This window comes from Saccopteryx bilineata, chromosome 9, assembly GCF_036850765.1.
Source record: "Saccopteryx bilineata isolate mSacBil1 chromosome 9, mSacBil1_pri_phased_curated, whole genome shotgun sequence".
Taxonomy (NCBI): Eukaryota; Metazoa; Chordata; class Mammalia; order Chiroptera; family Emballonuridae; genus Saccopteryx; species Saccopteryx bilineata.
Genome location: NC_089498.1, coordinates 52,493,780 through 52,512,456, shown reverse-complemented (window position 1 = coordinate 52,512,456; position 18,677 = coordinate 52,493,780). Strand labels below are relative to the sequence as shown.

General features: G+C 34.9%; 1 protein-coding gene across 3 annotated transcripts in view; it reads right to left on the bottom strand.

Annotated features, from left to right (window-relative positions):
* PRKG1 (protein kinase cGMP-dependent 1) overlaps positions 1-18,677 on the bottom strand; it is a 1,486,994-nt gene that overhangs the window by 139,819 nt on the left and 1,328,498 nt on the right. For all 3 annotated transcript variants that reach the window (XM_066243386.1, XM_066243385.1, XM_066243387.1), the window contains one exon: positions 5,647-5,721. In XM_066243386.1, coding sequence (XP_066099483.1) covers positions 5,647-5,721 — 75 coding nt within the window. The remainder of the gene's footprint in view (positions 1-5,646; positions 5,722-18,677) is intronic.

The window sequence follows — 18,677 nt, the reverse complement described above, 5'->3', positions numbered from 1 at the left end:
TTGATTCCTGGTCAGGGCACATATAGAAACAGATTTGTTTCTGTTTCTTTCTCTCTTTTTCTCTCTCTCTCTCTTTCTTTCTTTCTCTCTCTACCCCCCCTTCCTTTCTCACTAAAATCAATAAATAAAAAGTTTAAAATGATATCAATGATAGTATAGCTTGAATCCCTCTTCTAGGTATCTAACTCCCAAATTTGAGAACACCTATTCTTAAAGACATATGTACCCTTATGTTCATTGCAGCAATTTTTACAATAGGCAAGATGTGGAAACAAGCTACATAGTCTTTGACCAATGATTGGATAAAGAAGATGCGGTGGATAAAGAAATGATTGGAATACTACTCAACCATTTATGACAACATGGATAGACCTTGAGAGTATCATGTTAAGTGAAATAAGTCAGAGGGAAAGGGGCAAGAACCATATGATTTCACTCATATGCAGAACATAAACAGATTAGAGAAATGAACAAACAAAATAAACTCATAGACAACAGTATGGTGGTTATTGGAAAGGAAAGAGGTGGTGAGAGGATGAAGAGGATAAAAAGGGTCAAATATATGGTGACACAAGAAGACTAGACTTCAGGTAGTAAACACCAATGTAATATACAGATGATATATTAGAGGACTGTATACCTGAAACTTCTACTATTAACCAATGTTACCCCAATAAATTTAATTAGAAATAGTCTATATTCATATATCAAAAATACTTGTAGTGGAATAAAACATTTATTTTTCCTATTTGATATTTCAGGATGGCTATGTTGTTTTACAAGACAAGGTATAAATATAGATATACTATATCTATATCACTACCTAAACCAGGGGTTCCCAAACTTTTTTCACAGGGGGCCAGTTCACTGTCCCTCAGACCGTTGGAGGGCCAGACTATAAAAAAAGCTATGAACAAATCCCTATGCACACTGCACATACCTTATTTTAAAGTAAAAAACAAAACGGGAACAAATACAATATTTAAAATAAAGAACAAGTAAATTTAAATCAACAAACTGACCAGTATTTCAATGGGAACTATGCTCCTCTCGCTGACCACCAATGAAAGAGGTGCCCCTTCCGAAGTGCGGCGGGGGCCGGATAAATGGCCTCAGGGGGCCGCATGCGGCCCACGGGCCATAGTTTGGGGACCCCTGACTTAAACAGTGATATATCACAGTCAATATCATAACTTATTCATAGAACTAAACAGTAAACGTCACTGAGTTATAGATCCCTCTCTCCACTAAAAACTGCAAAATCCTTCCTGTTAGAAAATAGTTTTCTATTTGATATGCACATTGTAAAGCACAATGCCTGACTCATAAATACATTTCTAAATGTTTATTAAATGAATAAGTGCATATTCTCAAAGGAAAATAATGTGTACCTTTCGTCACATGTGCTACGTTCCGCTGTAAATAAGGTTTAGTGATCCTTAGGTGTGATTTGTTGATGTCTCTTCTAATGTCTTTGTGATGATAACTTCATATTTAGGAAGAAAGCCCTTAGCAGCAATTAAGATAAGCTTAAATATGCCATAAAGGTAAAGTTTCTGTCAAGAATAACTTTTTTTGTAGCAAATACATCTTGTGAGACAGGCTTGGGACACAGGTCCTGAAATTGGGAGTTTTGAGAATCATTTCCCTGGAAGAGTTCTCCCAAACCAATCTTCCTGGATGGGCCACTTGAGCTGAGTGCTTGTTAGGGCTTTTCTGACAGGGATGATCAGTTCAATATTGTGGAATCATTCGGCCACTGAAGACTGATTATGCTAACAGTATAATTGTTTCTCCCAACTGAGTTCCTAAATATCTCAGCTAAATCAATCTTTTTTAGTCAGTCCTACATTTCTTTTTTTTCTTTTTTTACTCTAATAGGTGTCATTAGTGAGACAGTACCAACAGAATTTTCTTTCTTTTTCTTTTTTTTTTTAATTCAGAGAGAGAAAAGGAGGCAGAGACAGACTCCTGCATGTTCCCTAACTGGGATCTACTTGGCAAGCCCACTATGGGACAATGCTCCGCCCATCTGGGGGATTGCTCTGTTGCTCAGCCACCAAGCTCTTCTTAGTGACTGAGGTGGAGGCCATGGAGCCATTGCCAGCACCTGGGGCTAACTCACTCTAATTGAGCCATGGCTGCAGGAGGGAAAGAGAGAGAAGCGAGAAGAAGGAGGGGCAAAGAAGCAGATGGTTGCTTCTCCTGTGTGCCCTGACCAGGAACTGAACCCAGGACATCTACACACCAGGCTGATGCACTACCACAAAGCCAACTGGCCAAGGCCAATAAAAATTTCAGACATGGGTAAATATGAACATTTTAGTTGGGTTTTAAGAAATACTAATTTTACCTTTAATAAATTTTGCAAAAGCAAGGGACTTTTAAGAAAGAAAGCTTATACAGTAGAGACAAAGCAACCCTTCAGTTCTAAATGCTACAGATTTTGTGATCTATATAAAAATTTAGAGATATTAACAAAATTATAAAGGTGCTTTAGAGAAATTTACATCCTTATCCTAAACCTGAAATGCTGGAAAACCTTATAAATTCTTGAAATACAGAATGAATGTAGATGTATTTAAGTGGAAAAATTTATCAGACAGTGACAAAAATGTTAACCCAAAGAGATGTTTAAACTTGTTAGTTAAACTCAAAAGCTTTCCCTGGGGAATAATTCATAATATACCTTCTCTGAATAATAGGATCTCTAATTAAAAAGATGATTTTAACTCTGGAAATATTCAGATATGAATTATTAGAAAGCTATAAAATGCTAACACTGTTAAAGTCATAACACTACTTTCTTCAATGTAAGTATGTATGTGTTTACAGACATATTTACATATTTATTTATTTGAATACTTTGTGAAATAAAGGTTATATTATCAATCTTTCTAAAATTTGGATCATGTGCCCCTACTGGGATCCACCCAGCAATCCCATCTGGGGCCAATTCTCTGCCCATTTGGAGTCATGCTTGCAACTGAGCTACTTTTAGCATCTGAGGCAGAAGCTCCAGGGAGCCACCCTCAGTGCCTGGTGTGGATGTGCTCAAATTTATGGAGCCATAGATGTGGGAGGGGGAGAGCAAGACAGAGCAAGAGAGAGAAACAAGGGGATGGGGAGAGGGAAGAAGCAGATGGTTGCCTCTCCTATGTGCCCTGACCAGGAATCAAATCAGGACTTCCACACACTGGGTAGATGCTCTGCCATTGGGACAGCTGGCCAGGGCCTGTGTTTAGTTTTTTAAATCAAACTATTCCATTTTAGAAATAATATCAATATTAAAGTTTGTGGGTTATGTGTTCATTTAGACATAGTATTAAACAGAAAAATTCAAACTGATTTATTTTTTAAATTCAAGTATAAATATACACTGGCTAATTTATAATCCTGTCAAATTTATGGTGAGATAGCAAAGTTTTGAACCTTTTTTTTAAAGATTTTATTCAATTTTCAAAGAAGAGAGAGAGAGAGGGAAAGAGGGGGAGAGAGAGAGAGAGAGAGAGAGAGAGAGAGAGAGAGAGAAAGGGGAGAGGAGCAGGGAGCATCAACTCTCATATGTGCCTTGACCAGGCAAGCCCAGGGTTTCGAATTGGCAACCTCAGTGTTCCAGGTTGACGCTTTATCCCACTGCGCCACCATGGGTCAGGCTGAACCTCTTATAAGTAGTACTTTCATTGCCCTTCTTTGTTCTTTAATCATAATTAAAATTTCTTTTTACTAAATGATAATCATTTAATAAAAATGATATTTATGAATATTTTCCCAACTGGCTTTAATTTTATGATATGCTATAAAAGTGAGAGTAGTTTGCCTAAATAAGGTTAAAGATGGAATTATTTTTACATTATAGATATGAAATAGTTTTATCTTTATATCAAAAATATCAAATGTATTAGCTCATATTTCCAATGATTACTTCTACCAACAATATCATCTAATTTTATATCCCTTTATGATTTTCAAAGTGTTTTTATATATTACCATCAATTAAATCACAAAATTACCATTTTAAAGGTAAGATAATGAGATTAAGAGAAGTGTTAAGTCATGACCAAGACCACTTAACTGGGAATGAGTGAGCCCAGGGCAGAACCTGAGGCTTCTAGCCCTTGTTCAGGGCCATATTTTTCTTTTTTGCTTTTTTTTTTAAGTAAGAGGAAGAAAACTAGAGAGACAGACTTCCTCAGGTGCCCCGACTGAGATCCACCTACCAACCCCTATTTGGGGCCAATGCTTGTATGAACCAATCTATCCTCAGAGTCCAGAGCCAACACTAGAAACAATCAAGCCTTTGGCTACAAGAGAAGAGAGGGAGAAGGGAGAGAGGGAGGGGAAGAGAAGCAAATGGTCACTCTTATGTGTGCCCTGACCGGGAATTGAATCTAGGATGTCTGCTTGTGGGGCCAATGCTCTCTCTATTCACTGAGCAATTGGTCAGGGCAGGGTCATATTTTTCATACTCATACTGACTGATTGTCTAAAAATGGCAGAACTATCACCACACCTATCTTCTAGTAGTCGGAATCTGAATTTCTGTGAGTTTGTTTTCTTACTATCTTCAGTTGAAACATGTGAAATTGAACCCATAAATGCCCAGAATACATGAGATAGACACATAGTTATCTTTAAAAAGCCAAGAGTAAACTAAGAAAGATATAACTAATTTACAATTGTTTTCCATCATTGATCAATATTAAGTCTGTGACTAGCCCTCACCATTGAGTAGAGGAATCGCAACAATACAAAAACTTTAATCAGTGAACTTGTCTAAAGTTTAACAGGGAAATATAAATACATCAAAGAATACTTTAGGATATAAAAATGACTTTTTTTAGTACGGGACCAATTTTTTTATCTTCATAGATTATCAAGGCAAAAAATATATTGTATTTCTTTTGCTGTTAGGTTACTACAAGACAAACCAATCAAATTCTGTCCCTAAACTCTCTATTTACTGGTAAATTTTATCAATTTAATTCTTCAGGTTTCCTGTATGATACAAATACTAAATTATTTGTACTTGAATTACTTCATTGGCAAAAAGAGGGAAAGATTATACAGGTTGCAATTTTTAATAAGCAACAACATTTTTGCAGTAAAAGCCAATCTCAAATTACTTCCAATCTTATTTAAAAAGAAATAAAGCTATGTTTTAAAGCAAATTATTCTAGTACAGAAACTTGTATTTTGTTATACAAAGATGATAATTAAGGGGATATGTACTATCTCATAACATTCCGAAAAGACTGCCACCCAAGTAAAATGTAAACCAACAATGTAGTCATACAGGAAAATATTTTCCAGCCTTATTCTTTTTCATACAATTTCACAAACAACTATTGAGCACAGCAACCATTCATTCAGAAAGTATTGTCAGTAGGAGAAATAGTGCATTTACACTTAATTTTTTATATTGGATTTTAAACTAACCATTTCCTTGTTGAGATGACCAACTATACAAATGTAAAGCTCTTATGTAATAATTACCTTGAAAGATTTGCTTCTTTTTCTTCTAATTACTTTTTTCCCATTTGAATGAAAGACTTTAAGTCCAACAAAATATTTTATCTTAATGATTTCTGTTCAAAATCATTTTTAAAATTGACATTAAATCCAAAGGAAAGAAATGTCACTTACTTTGCTTTAGCTTCTGCATCCTCATATGCTTTGTTAGAAACATCATCCAATCCTCCAATCAAATGCTTGAAAGAGCTGTTGGAGGAAAAACACATTGAATAGGATAAATCCTCTACAAAGTTTAATAATGCCAGCTTAGTCTATATGATGAAACAATCTGAAAGGATCTAAATAAAAATAAATTCAAACACAATCTAGATACATTTTTAAGACATTATTAGGTAATGACATAAACCCTATGAAAGCAGGGACCTCTTCAGTTATGTTCATTTCTGTTGTTCCCCTCACTGAGAACCATGTCTGGCAAAAGGAGATATTCAAAGAACTGGGTAAAATAAAGTCTAACTGATATGTATCATGAAGTCAATTATAATAATAAAATAACAAGGCCCTCGTTGGTTGGCTCAGTGGTAGAGTGTTGGCCTGGAGTGTGGATGTCCCTAGTTCGATTTCAGCCAGGGCACACAAGAGAAGTACCCATCTGCTTCTCCACCCTTCCCCCTCTCTTTTCTCTCTATCTCTCTCTTCCCCTCCTACAGCCAAGGCTCCATTGGAGCAAAGTTGGCCCAGGTGCTGAGGATGGTTCCATGGTTTCTACCTCAGGCACTAGAATGCTTCAGTTGCAAAGGAGCAAGGCCCCAGATGGGCAAAGCATCGCCCTCTGGTGGGCATGCCAGGTGGACCCTGGTCTGGCACATGCAGGAGTCTCTCTTTCTCTGACTCCCTGCTTCTCACTTCAGAAAAACAAAGAAAAAATATTTATAAAATAACATTTACTAATTACTGAATGTCTACTGTATTCCAGGTACTATTCCTTTAATTTCATGAACATATATTACAATTCTCAAATGTAAGAAATACTCATCATAAAATTCACTTAGCAAAACAGTAAAATGTTCTTCAAAGGCAAAATAAAAAAGATAAAAAATCCAACTAACCAGAGAGAATTATAGAAAAATGAACTCATTCTGGGGAAGTGAAAAAACTGACTTTAGCACAAATTAAAAAGAGTAACATATCTGCTTAAACCCAATCTATTCAATATTCTACTTATGTCCCTAGAACTGTGTTCAGACTTTTTTTATATAGTGAAGTCTTAACCTTATACCTATAAAATATTGTAGAGTCAGGACAAAATGAATACTCTCCCCTGCCCCCCAAACAGGAATCACTCTTGAAAGTTACTGAATGCAACTACCTACAATAACTTTTTAGCACACAATACTGTGGGAATTACTAAACTACAATGAATGAAACAAAAGGAAAGTCTACGTTCAAAGTGTTTACATAACCAGAGCCCTCCTTTACATGATCCTTACATGCCTGGTATTGTTCTATATATTTTACAAGTAGTAACAAATCCTTTCTTTTTTTTGAGACCAGCTGCTATTTATTCATTTATTTATAACTGAATTTATTGGGGTGGCATTGGTTAATAAAATTATATAGGTTTCAAGTATACAGTTCTATAACACATCATCTATACACTGTACTATGTGTTTGTCACTCTGAGTCAAGTCTCCTTCCACCATCATTTACAAATACCCTAATAGTTACAGTGAACCTAAGAATTAGTATTATCTCCATCTTACAGATGAAGATACTAAGGAATGAAAGGTTAAAAAACTGACCTACAATCATACAACCAAAAAACAGATGAGGGACTAGTTGTTTTCCTTCATATTTTAAACACATAGAGCAACTCCTGTCTAATCTCTATGTTTTAAAGATAACTATCAAATATAATTTTATATATAAAATTTTTATGTGGTGCTAATAATCGATGTTTATTAATTTTTTCACTACTAGATATAAAGAAAATGACATGCACTTACAAAAGGCCTTTCATCTTGAAATGATAAAAAATTATTTTTGATGGGCCCTGGATGGTTGGCTCAGTGGTGGAGCGTCAGCCTGGCCTGCGGGAGTCCCGGGTTCGATTCCCGGCCAGGGCACACAGAAGTGCCCATCAGCTTCTCCACCCCTCCCCCTCTCCTTCCTCTCTGTCTCTCTCTTCCCCTCCCGCAGCCAAGGCTCCATTGTAGCAAAGTTGGCCCGGGTGCTGAGGATGGCTCTGTGGCCTCTGCCTCAGGTGCTAGAATGGCTCTGGTCGCAACAGAGCGACGCCCCAGCAGGGCAGAGCATCGCCCCCTGGTGGGCATGCCGGGTGGATCCCTGTCTGACTGCCTCCCCATTTCCAACTTTAGAAAAATATAAAAATATATATATATATATATATTTGAAATTAGTTCTTTGTAATTGAAAAAAATACTTTTCATTTAAAATGTAATTGTTTTATATTATGGAAAAATGTTAAAACTGACAGAAAAAATCACTCAGTTTTCTAACCACAAAAAACTATGGGGAAAATCTCTATGTATTTCTTTTTTTACCTTTTTTCTGAATGATTTATTGTTCTTTATAATGTTAACATCAAAAAGTAGCTATGATTTAATATCTTGATTTTTTACTAATATAGCTTAAGTGTATACTTGTATTTTTTTTAATTTTATAAGCTATATTTTTACAGCCAAATAATAGGTCATTACATGTGCAGACATCATAGAATATTTACTTTATCCATATAGACACACAAATACTACACTCACACACATACATATACAGATGAAGACAGGTATGACAATTATATACAAAAACACTTGTTACTAAAAAAACAAACAAACAAACAAAAACCACTTGTTACTTAGCTAAGTCCAAGATTTTAAAGGTATCTTTCATGATTTAGGTACTTTAAATTGAGAAAAATATGTTCATTTATGTTGTGGCTTCATGAGGTAAAAGCTCTTGTGTTCATTTTTTGTTTGATGGTTTTATTTATAATAAGTACAGTCACAATTATTAGTGGATCATATTATCAGGAACTAAATGAATACATGTTTCTTCAGAAGGAATATGAATCCAAATATAATACAGTAAAACCAAATATCCAAATTCCGTCGTTTATCCACTCATGCTATGCCTACTATCTATAAGGAATGACTCAAGCTACTGTGGATTATGCAAAAAGAGTAAGATACACCCTTAAGAAATTTATAGCTCTATATTAGTAATAAGAAAACAAAAATAATTGTAATACATGGGAGTATATAAACAGTGGTTGATTGCTTATCAGAAAGAAGCCTTTAGCATCTATAAAAAGAATGTCATCTACTTAAAATTATATATGACAGCAATATCAGGGAAAAGAATGACACTTTTATGAGCAAATAGTTTTCTTATCAGTGTTTTCTTTATTCTTTATATGTGTTTGTATTTGCAAGAGAATACTGCACACACCAAAGTGTTGGCCAGTTGTCTCTGTCTTTCCTTTGTAACAATAATTCTATATCTACCATGGGGATTATTCATTATGTAAAATTAATTACTGATAATGCAAATTTAATACAAACCATTTCCAGATTATAATTACATGCTTTAAAAAGAATTAAAATATTAAAATAATGATCCAAATTGGCCTAGTGAAAAAACGAAGATAAAACAAAAGTTAATAGTTGATTTCAGAGACTTTTCCATTTTATTTACTGTGATTTTTGAGGAACAAAAATCCATATAGTGTTAACTAAGTTTTTATGTGTAATATGGTTAGTCTTCTCTAGGGCTGAGCCTTGTTGAATTGAGAAAACTTGTGATATGAGTCAAATGACATGGTCTCTTTTGAATATTTTACTTTTTTTTTCCTGATCCCAAGGTAATATGTTGAAATTTTAGAAGGCACAGAAAACTCCAAAAAATAAAAAGATTATTTGTAATTACACACTTCAGAACTAATTGTTAAACTCTGCATGTATTCTTCTAGATATTTTTCAATGTTATTTTAAAATTGGAACCATATTATTTTAGTACTCTGTCATTTTAGGCTATGTTTGTGCTCACACAACAACTTACTGATTAAATGAAGAAAAAAAATCCAGTGTAGGACATGCTTGATTATGCAGAAACATCTTATATAAATTAAGTAAATTTCTCAATCTTATTTATTTACTTATCTAATAATTTTGCTGTTGAAGCTTTCGCTAGTTTCTGTCTTAAGGTTTTATTATTGACTCTTTTTGACTCTTAATCTTTAACAGTTAAGAATATATTACATCTTAATAAAGAATTAAGAAAGAGATGGTCTGTGTTTTAATAGATATATTTTGAGACTCCCCCAAAACCATTCTGAATTTGTAAATAATCCATCTTGACTAGTCACATGCAAGTTTCTTATAAGTAATTCACCCTTACCTAACCATGACTGAATTCAGAAGTCATTTGTAGCTAGTATTATTTATAGTATGATTGGTAAACTATTGCTGGTCAGTGAAGAGATTAAGTAGCAAACTTTAGAAACCTTTATAACAATTTGACATTGCTGAGAAATTCAAGGGCAAGGTCAGCAGACTTGTATTTTTGAATAGGTGTAGATCTGTTCACTTATTATTGTCAATCTCATGAGGTGAGAAACATTTAGTACAAACTGTGTTCAAGTCATACACAGGAGAGTAATGTTTTTTGTTTGTTTGTTTGTTTGTTTTGTATTTTTCTGAAGTTGGAAACGGGGAGGCAGTCAGACTCCCACATGCGCCTGACCGGAATCCACCCAGCATGCCCACCAGGGGGCGATGTTCCACCCATCTGGGGCGTTGCTCTGTTGCCACCAGGGCCATTCTAGCGCCTGAGGCAGAGGCCACAGAGCCATCCTCAGCGCCCAGGTCATCTCTGCTCCAATGGAGCCCTGGCTGCAGGAGGGGAAGAGAGAGACAGAGAGGAAGGAGAGGTGGAGTGGTGGAGAAGCAGATGGGTGCTTCTCCTTTGTGCCTTGGCCGGAATCGAACCCGGGACTCCCGCATGCCAGGCCGATGCTCTACCACTGAGCCAACCGGCCAGGGCCAGGAGAGTAATGTTAAATGTGTAATACTTTAAGATTACTTTGCGAATTGTAACCCAGAGTATACAAATCCAGAATTTATTTTTTTTTTATTGAAAGATAATTTAAATTTAACCATAACTTTACAGAATAAACTGACAGATTTGGCTGTAATTTAATGAAGAATAAAAGAAAATAGAACATTGCTTTTCCATTTTGGGTAACAAATAAAAATGAATATCCCTAGTGTGTTGAAATTATTTTATAAATCATTTTTTTTTTAATTTCTGGCAAGGCACATTTTTTAGTCTGTCTTCTCCATTCTGAGTATATTAAACAAAATCATAAAACAATTTAGATACACATTATTCTCTGCAAGTGGCATTTCCATCAATCCAACCTAAATCAGAAAAGTTAACAAGCAAGAAACAGGCATATTTGGCACAGTAAAAGTAAATATTGACATAAACACTGTTCTTTAAAAGTGTACCTATTTCAGTTAGGACAGAGAATCGTTATTTCACTCAAATTCTGATTTTGTGGTGACTACAAAATAAATGTAAAAGTCCTTCTCTTTCTTATTGCTTATACACACTTTTAATTACATTGGGATTAACTGTTGTGATTATTTTATCCAGTGTTATGTTTGTTCTGATGTTTTTAGTGACATAGAATTTTATGTATGTTCAATCTAACATTTTAAAAAGTGAACAATTATTTTTATGCATCTTTATCTTATTTTTTTAGTAAGCTATTTGTATTTTACTTTTATAAAAGTATCTGTCTATAACAGGTTGAAAATTGAAACAAAACAGAACTGGTCCTGAGCAGGGATCCTCGGAGAAACACTGCCCTAGAGCATCCACTTCTGCCACCCTCTCTTACATGCCCCTTTCTCAGTCCCACTTGACACTTTGTGGTTACCTTTCAGAGTACTTATCTCACAGTTCTGGAACTGGTAGTTTTTTTTTAATCAGTCACTTTCACTAGACAGTGAACTCTTTGATGCCCAGGTTTTTCTGACTGTATATTCCTAGTGTTAAGCCTAATCCGGAGGGACTCGAAACACTGAAGACACAAACAAAATCTGTCGATTCCACACCAAAGCTTTATTGTCTAGCTTGGCCAAGCGGCGGCAACTCTGACAGAAATCTGAGGGAGAGCGCGCCGGCCCTTTGTTCTACCTAGTTTTTGTAGTTTTGCAAGCGGGAAGTACAGAAGCAAAAATTGCAATTAGGTGTTCTTTATCATTATTGGTTATAGTCATATGTCCTTTAACATGATAGGACCATGTTCAATTTGCAAGCCATACATCATTTTGGAGAAAACAAAATTTACAAGTCAACTGCAATGGTAGAAAGATGTCTCTTTACATATTAAAAGGCATTCCTATATTTTCTACTGTTTATCCTTCATCTCTTTGTCGAGAGTCATACACATTAACCATATGCATTCACATGGGAGAGGTAGTTTCTGTGGGGACAAATGCCTGCAAATGGCTCATTCCTATAAGAAAAGGTTTATTTTGGTTTTTCTCTTCCTGCACCTGGCTAGCCATTCACTCCTTTCCCCACAGGTGTGGTGGAATGTCAGGGAATCCATGTTTTCCTCCCCTTTTCATTTACAATACAATGCGAAGGGCCATCCTGGTTTTATGCCAATCACACAGTACAGAGATTATTTACAAAATTTCTTTGCACACCTTAACCCAAATTAATAAAATGTTCTTCAAGCCTCTTAAAATATTAATATTGATTCTGTAGCTTTTGGTACTTTACAACACCTGCGGGCGAGGTGGCGCAGTGGCTCCTCAGGGCTCCTCACTAGTGCTAGTGAAATCTCTGCATACAGATTACATACCATAAGTGTTAATTAAAGAATCTAATGTATAACTAATCAGTTTCTATAAGTGCTTATGGAAGAACTTAATGAAGTAGTTATTTCATCAATTTCTATAACACCAAGAAGTATCCTTAGTCCATGAATTTAATCATGCTGTATTTTAGTTAATTTTTTTGAAATATGTAAATTCATTAAATTCTGTATATATGTTTAGTGGAAAGTTAAAGAATAAAACAAGTACCATATGATTTCAGTCATATGTGAAATCTAATGAATAAAATAAAATAAGCAAAATAGAAATAAAATCATAGATAAGAGAGAAGTCTGACAGCTGTTGGAGGAGAGGGGCAGGGTGAAAGACGTAGAGAGATAAATCAAAAAAGGAAAAAGGATATCTCACGGAAATGAACAAGTGTGGTGATTTCCGGGAGTTGGGTGGTTATGTAGAGGAGGGTGGAGGAGGAATAAATGGGGTGAACAAAGACTTGACTTGGGGGTGGGGTAAACATACAAGATGATCTAGAGATGTGTTGTAGAACTGGGCACCTGAAACTTGTAAATTTATGTTAACCAGTGTCACCCCAATGAAATTCAATTAAAATTATTATATAAATATATTACAGAATTTATAGCTACAGGTAGTAAAGATTAATGTACAAACACAACCATAATATAAAATATTTATAAGAAGTACAGCTACATAAAGAATAGAGTGTATGGCATCATAACATAAAATTCATTAACTATGTCAAATCCATCACCCTCTGCTTGGCTAAGCACTTTACCATACAGGGGTGGTAAAGAAAGTAAAACACACAACCTGAGCACCTGCTGGTTTACTTTAGCTGATGCAGAGAGAGGCCTGGAAAGCGGGGGAGGGGGAAGCACTTCCCTGGACAATGCAGTCTTCTCTCCAAAAGGCCCAGGGTCTCTACTTCTTCATCATATTTTTTATTTGACACTAATGTGAGAGAGCTGGGGTTTTACAGCATCTGTTGGCCTCTCTATGGTAAACTTTCCCAGAATAAAATACTTTTCACCTTTCTTATTCTTTCAAGAACATATTTGAGATCAAGGATCAGCAAAATCCTGTCTATAAACCAAATCTGGCCCACGCTTGGTTTTGTAAATAAAGTTTTATTGGAAAACAGCCACATTTATTCTTTTATATACTGTATTATCCACGGCTGCTTTACATATAACAGCAGAGTTGACTAGCTGTTACAGAGACAGTATGGCCTGCAGAGATGAAAATATTTACTATCTGGCCCTTTACAGAAAAAGGTTGTAGATGGTTCTCTTCCCCTCATTCAACACTAACTTCTGTAATCCTGGCTTCAGTAACCTGAAATGGATTCTCCCGTCTCTTTCTCCTTCGTTCCCAGCCACCTTTCCCTTTCTTATGAATTCTATAATTACATTTTCCTTTACTACCACTCTTGTCTTTAAACAACAGGCAGGGTAATCAATCTTTTAAAAACTTAAGTCAGATCACATCACTCTGCTACAATTGCTCTAATTTATCCCACTGTAACCCCTCTGACCTTAGAGTACATGAAGCTTGCATCTGCCTCAGGGCCTTTGTCCTCTGTCTGGAACATTCTTTCTCTAAATCTTTGTATGACTTGTTCTTAATGCCATTTAGGTTTTACCTCAAGTGTGTCTTCTTGAGACAGACCTTCTCTGACTGACCACTGCAAAGCAGCCTTTATCCCGAAACCTCCCTGCTAGTATTCTCTGTCACTTTAACCCAGTTTATTTTCATCTCAGCACTTATTAATTGCTAAAAACTACTTTGTTTTAATACCTGTTATCTTTCTCATATTAGAATGGTTTCATGAGATTAGGGATCTAGTCTATATTATTTATTAATAACTCCTTAAGAACTAGAATATAACTTGTTGTGAAATAAAAATTTAAAATAAATTAATGAATAGATGTGTGGACTCATTCATTCATTTACTTATTCATTCATTCCTTGTATGTGACCAGGAGAAGACAGGCAAACATGAAAGTCTTCTGAAGTAAAGTTTTATTTAAAATTAAAGATATATGAGTTGAAGTCCCATGTGTCTCTTTAATAATATAATAATATATATAACAATAAACCTATTTAATAATAACTTGTAAGACAAAAGTTTAGTTATATTGAACTCCTCATCTAAATTTTGAGTTCTAATGAAGACATACATTGGTATAAAGAGTGGGTTAAATCATTTGAATCACTTAGCAATGTATCATTGAATTCTATATATGGGACATTAAATGAGGGTAATAATTTTAGACTATAATGAAATTTATATCCATGAATCCCAATTGCAATTAAAGTGAAAGTAATGATCTAAAAATGTAGCACAACTTTCACTTCAATTAAAAGCAGAAGAAATTAGACAAATCTCATGTGATAATTTAGCCTTATAGGTTACAGAGGGGAAATATGTTTTTAAGATTAGATTGCCCTAATCTGACAAATTTATCTTTCATTTTATTTAAAGAAAAAACCTCCTACTGTTCTTAAATTAGACAATCCATGCATTAGACATATTTCTTAGGTTGACTGTTAAGTATTAGAAACTTTCTTTACCTTGACTATATCAATACATACTAACAAAAGTAGACATGCTATATTCCTCTTTCTGTCATTGATTCTCTGGGCCAAAATACCACTGTTTTGACATGAAAGCCAATGATGATATTTTATAAATATCCAATTATTTTTTTAAATAATTCACTTTTCTTAATGGAAAGAGAATGCCAATACTAAAGTATTTAAGTCTTTTCATAATGCAATAGATTCTCAATTCTAAGACAACTTTGAGGTCCACTTTCAATTTTTTCCCAGATTTTCTTATTCTTAAAGTAAGATCTATGGCAACAATAGACATTTAATTTATTTCTAAAGTTTATCTACTTAGAAATTATTTAAAATTTATAAATAAATATAATTCACAAAATTCCTATCAAATTTCTAAAAATAAATAGGCCACATTTATTAAAAACAATAAAAATTCATAGCTGACATATTTTAGTTTAAGTAGCTATATCAATTATATCATTTATTAGTTTTAAAAAAACTACTTTTTGCCTGACCAGGCGATGGGACAGTGGATAGAGCATCAGACTAGGATGCGGAAGACCCAGGTTTGAGACCCTGAGTTCACCAGTTTGAGCGCGAGCTCATCTGGTTTGAGCAAAGCTGACCAGCTTGGACCCAAGGTTGCTGGCTCAAGCAAGGGTTTACTTGGTCTGCTGAAAACCCACAATCAAGGCACATTGAGAAAGCAATCAATGAACAACTAATGCTTCTCATCTCTCTCCGTTCCTGTTTGTCTGTCCCTATCTATCCCTCTCTCTGACTCTCTCTGTTAAAAAAACAAACAAGCAAACAAAAAACCTAAAAATAAAAAATTTACTTTTTGTAACTATTTAAAAACTGACTCTAGAAAACATTGACTAGGTTGACTAACATGGCATGGGAACATAAAATATTTAGGCAAGTCACTGATTTTTTAAAAAGTGAATTGAAAATAAAATGCAAAGATGTCACAAGAAGTCTTTTAAAACATCTTTTTAGTATACTTATTTATGCCCTAAAGCTATTGGAAACAAACACAACATTCATCTGTAATATTTTTACATAAATCAGTCTATCTCTGGTGTTTTTATTTCAGCTCTCATTACATGACTGGAAAGGGAAATAGAAAATTTTTTTGTGACAGAGACAGAGAGAGTGGGACAGATAGGGACAGACAGACAGGAAGGATAAGAGATGAGAAACATCAATTCTTCATTGTGGCACCTTAGTTCTTCCTTGATTGCTTTCTCATATGTGCCTTGATCAGGGGGCTACAGCAGACCGAGTAACCCCTTGCTCAAGCCAGCGACCTTGGGTCCAAGCTGGTGACCCTTGTTCAAACCAGATGAGCTCACGCTCAAGTTGGCGACCTCAGGGTTTTGAACCCTGGATCCTCCGCGTCCCAGTCAGATGCTCCATCCACTGAGCCACTGCCTAGTCAGGCAGGAAATAAAGACTTTACAAGAAAAAAATCATTGGAAGCTAAGAGATAAATATATTTTTAATTGTCATAAGATGCTTGAGAATCTCAAAAAAAACTAAAATATAAAGCAAAACATAAAAGTAAGAACTAGTATGTGTTAGGAATTATACAAACTATTTTACATAAATTATCCTTGCAACTGAGGATACAAATAAGTAATTTACCCAAGGTCACATGGCTAGTAAATGTCAACATTGGGATTTGAAATCATTACATCATTTTTATCATCCAATATGCAATGCAGAAGCCAGCTGGCTATGAACTCGGGATAAGATTTGGAATCAAATATTTGTTGTTTCTCACATTCTCTGTTCATAATCAAGCAAATTTTTTAAGCAAAATAATTTTTATTTTAATGTATCATCTTATTTCCTCTAGTACATTATATCTATAGAAGTTCCAATTAGGATGTGTATTAGTCTGCTAGGGCAGCCAATACAAAATGCTAGACTGGTGGAATCAACTACAGAAATCTATTTTCTTACAGTTCTGGAGGCTGAGGATCCAAGATCCTGGTCCCAGTAGGTTTGGTTTCTAGTGAGGCCTTTCTTCTTGACTTGTAGATACCTTTCTTACTCTATCCTCACATGGCTTTTCCTCTTTGTGTGTACCCTCCTTGTGTCTCATTGCTTAAAGGACATCAGACTTTTTGGATTAGAGCCCAATCCTTATGATTTCCTTTAACCTTGATTATCTTATAAAGGCCATATTTCCAAATATAGTCACACTGGTGCTTGGGGCTTCACAGTATGGATTTAGAGGTCATAAAAGCATTAATTTTTCTTCTTCAATCTCTCCCTTTCTACTCTTTCAAAAGAATACTCCAACAGAATCTAACTTGCCAATAGACAATTTGTTGGTATACAATAAACAGCTTAAAGAGAATACAATAGACAGATCATTGTTTTGGAGTCAGATGTTCCTGGAATTCTAATCCTGCTATGTGTCTTTGAAAAAGTCATTAAGCCTCTTTGACCTTCAGTTTCCTTCTCCTGATTTTCAAAAATGTCATTCTTTCCCACAGGACTATGAGAAGAGTTAACGGAGATGAAAGAGTATTAAAATAAAGGCACCATACCAGGATGCTCAGAATTCATATGTTTACTGCTCTTAACTCTTTCCTTCTGCTCTACCTCTGATCACATTCTGTATCATCTAAAATTGAGCCTTCTCACCTCATAATTTTTGTCTCATATTTTAATTAGTCACTTGGATAATTTCCATTTTTTCTGTTTAACATTCCTTTTCAGGTATCTTGTTAGCTTGTACTATTTACTTCTGACATTTTAGAACAAGGTTACTTGAGCTATTTTCTATGCTTACAATTTTCCAAAGCTTTTAAAAAATGTTTATTCTTCTCTAGGACAAAGAAGTAATTGCAAAACAATTAACAATCTTCTAAGTTTGAATTGTCAATAACTAAGCTTAATAAATTAATTACAAGAAAAGAATAAACATCAAACTAACTCTTTTAGGATGGTAACATATTACAACCCGAGGCTGATTTGCCCCATCATGCCTTTTAAGACTGTTTCAATCAGTCAATATGGTTAGAGTGCAGTGCAACAGATGTTCTCATAGATTGCCACTGGGGAGTGAACTGTACAATGGTTCAATCTAGACAACAACTTAAAAATAAGCATATCCTTAGATCAGTATTTCCACTACTTAGCAGCTCCTCAAGAAACTACATCTAAAGAGGTATAGCCTGACCTGTGGTGTTGTGGTAGATAAAACGTCGACCTAGAATGCTGAAGTTGCTGGTTCAAAACCCTGGGATTGCCTGGTGAAGGCACATATGGGAGTTGATGCTTCCTGCTTCTCTCCCTCCCCCACCTTTCTTTTTCTTTCTCCCTCTCTCTAAAAGATCAATAAAAAAAGAGGTACAAAGGCATAGGCAAACAATTCTTTACAAAATAAAAAATATTATGACTTACCACATCAAAGTACATTTAAGAAACTAAAGTGACAAAAAGACTCAAATTATACTCACGAGATGTTTTTATTGACATGGTAAATCATGAATGCAGTGTGATAGGATGAAGTGATGTAATGGACTTTGAAAATAAAGAGAGTTATGTTTAAACTTATTCCTTTTTATACAGGTCGTATGCTTTGCAACATGATGCAAGAGCCAAGTTTGCCTTCAAAATGGAAGAGAAAAAGTATTCTTTGCACATATGTTAGGAAAGTATGTACATATGTATGTATGCATGTACATTTATATCATCAATTTATCAATATGTATTAGCTCTGTGCTTGGT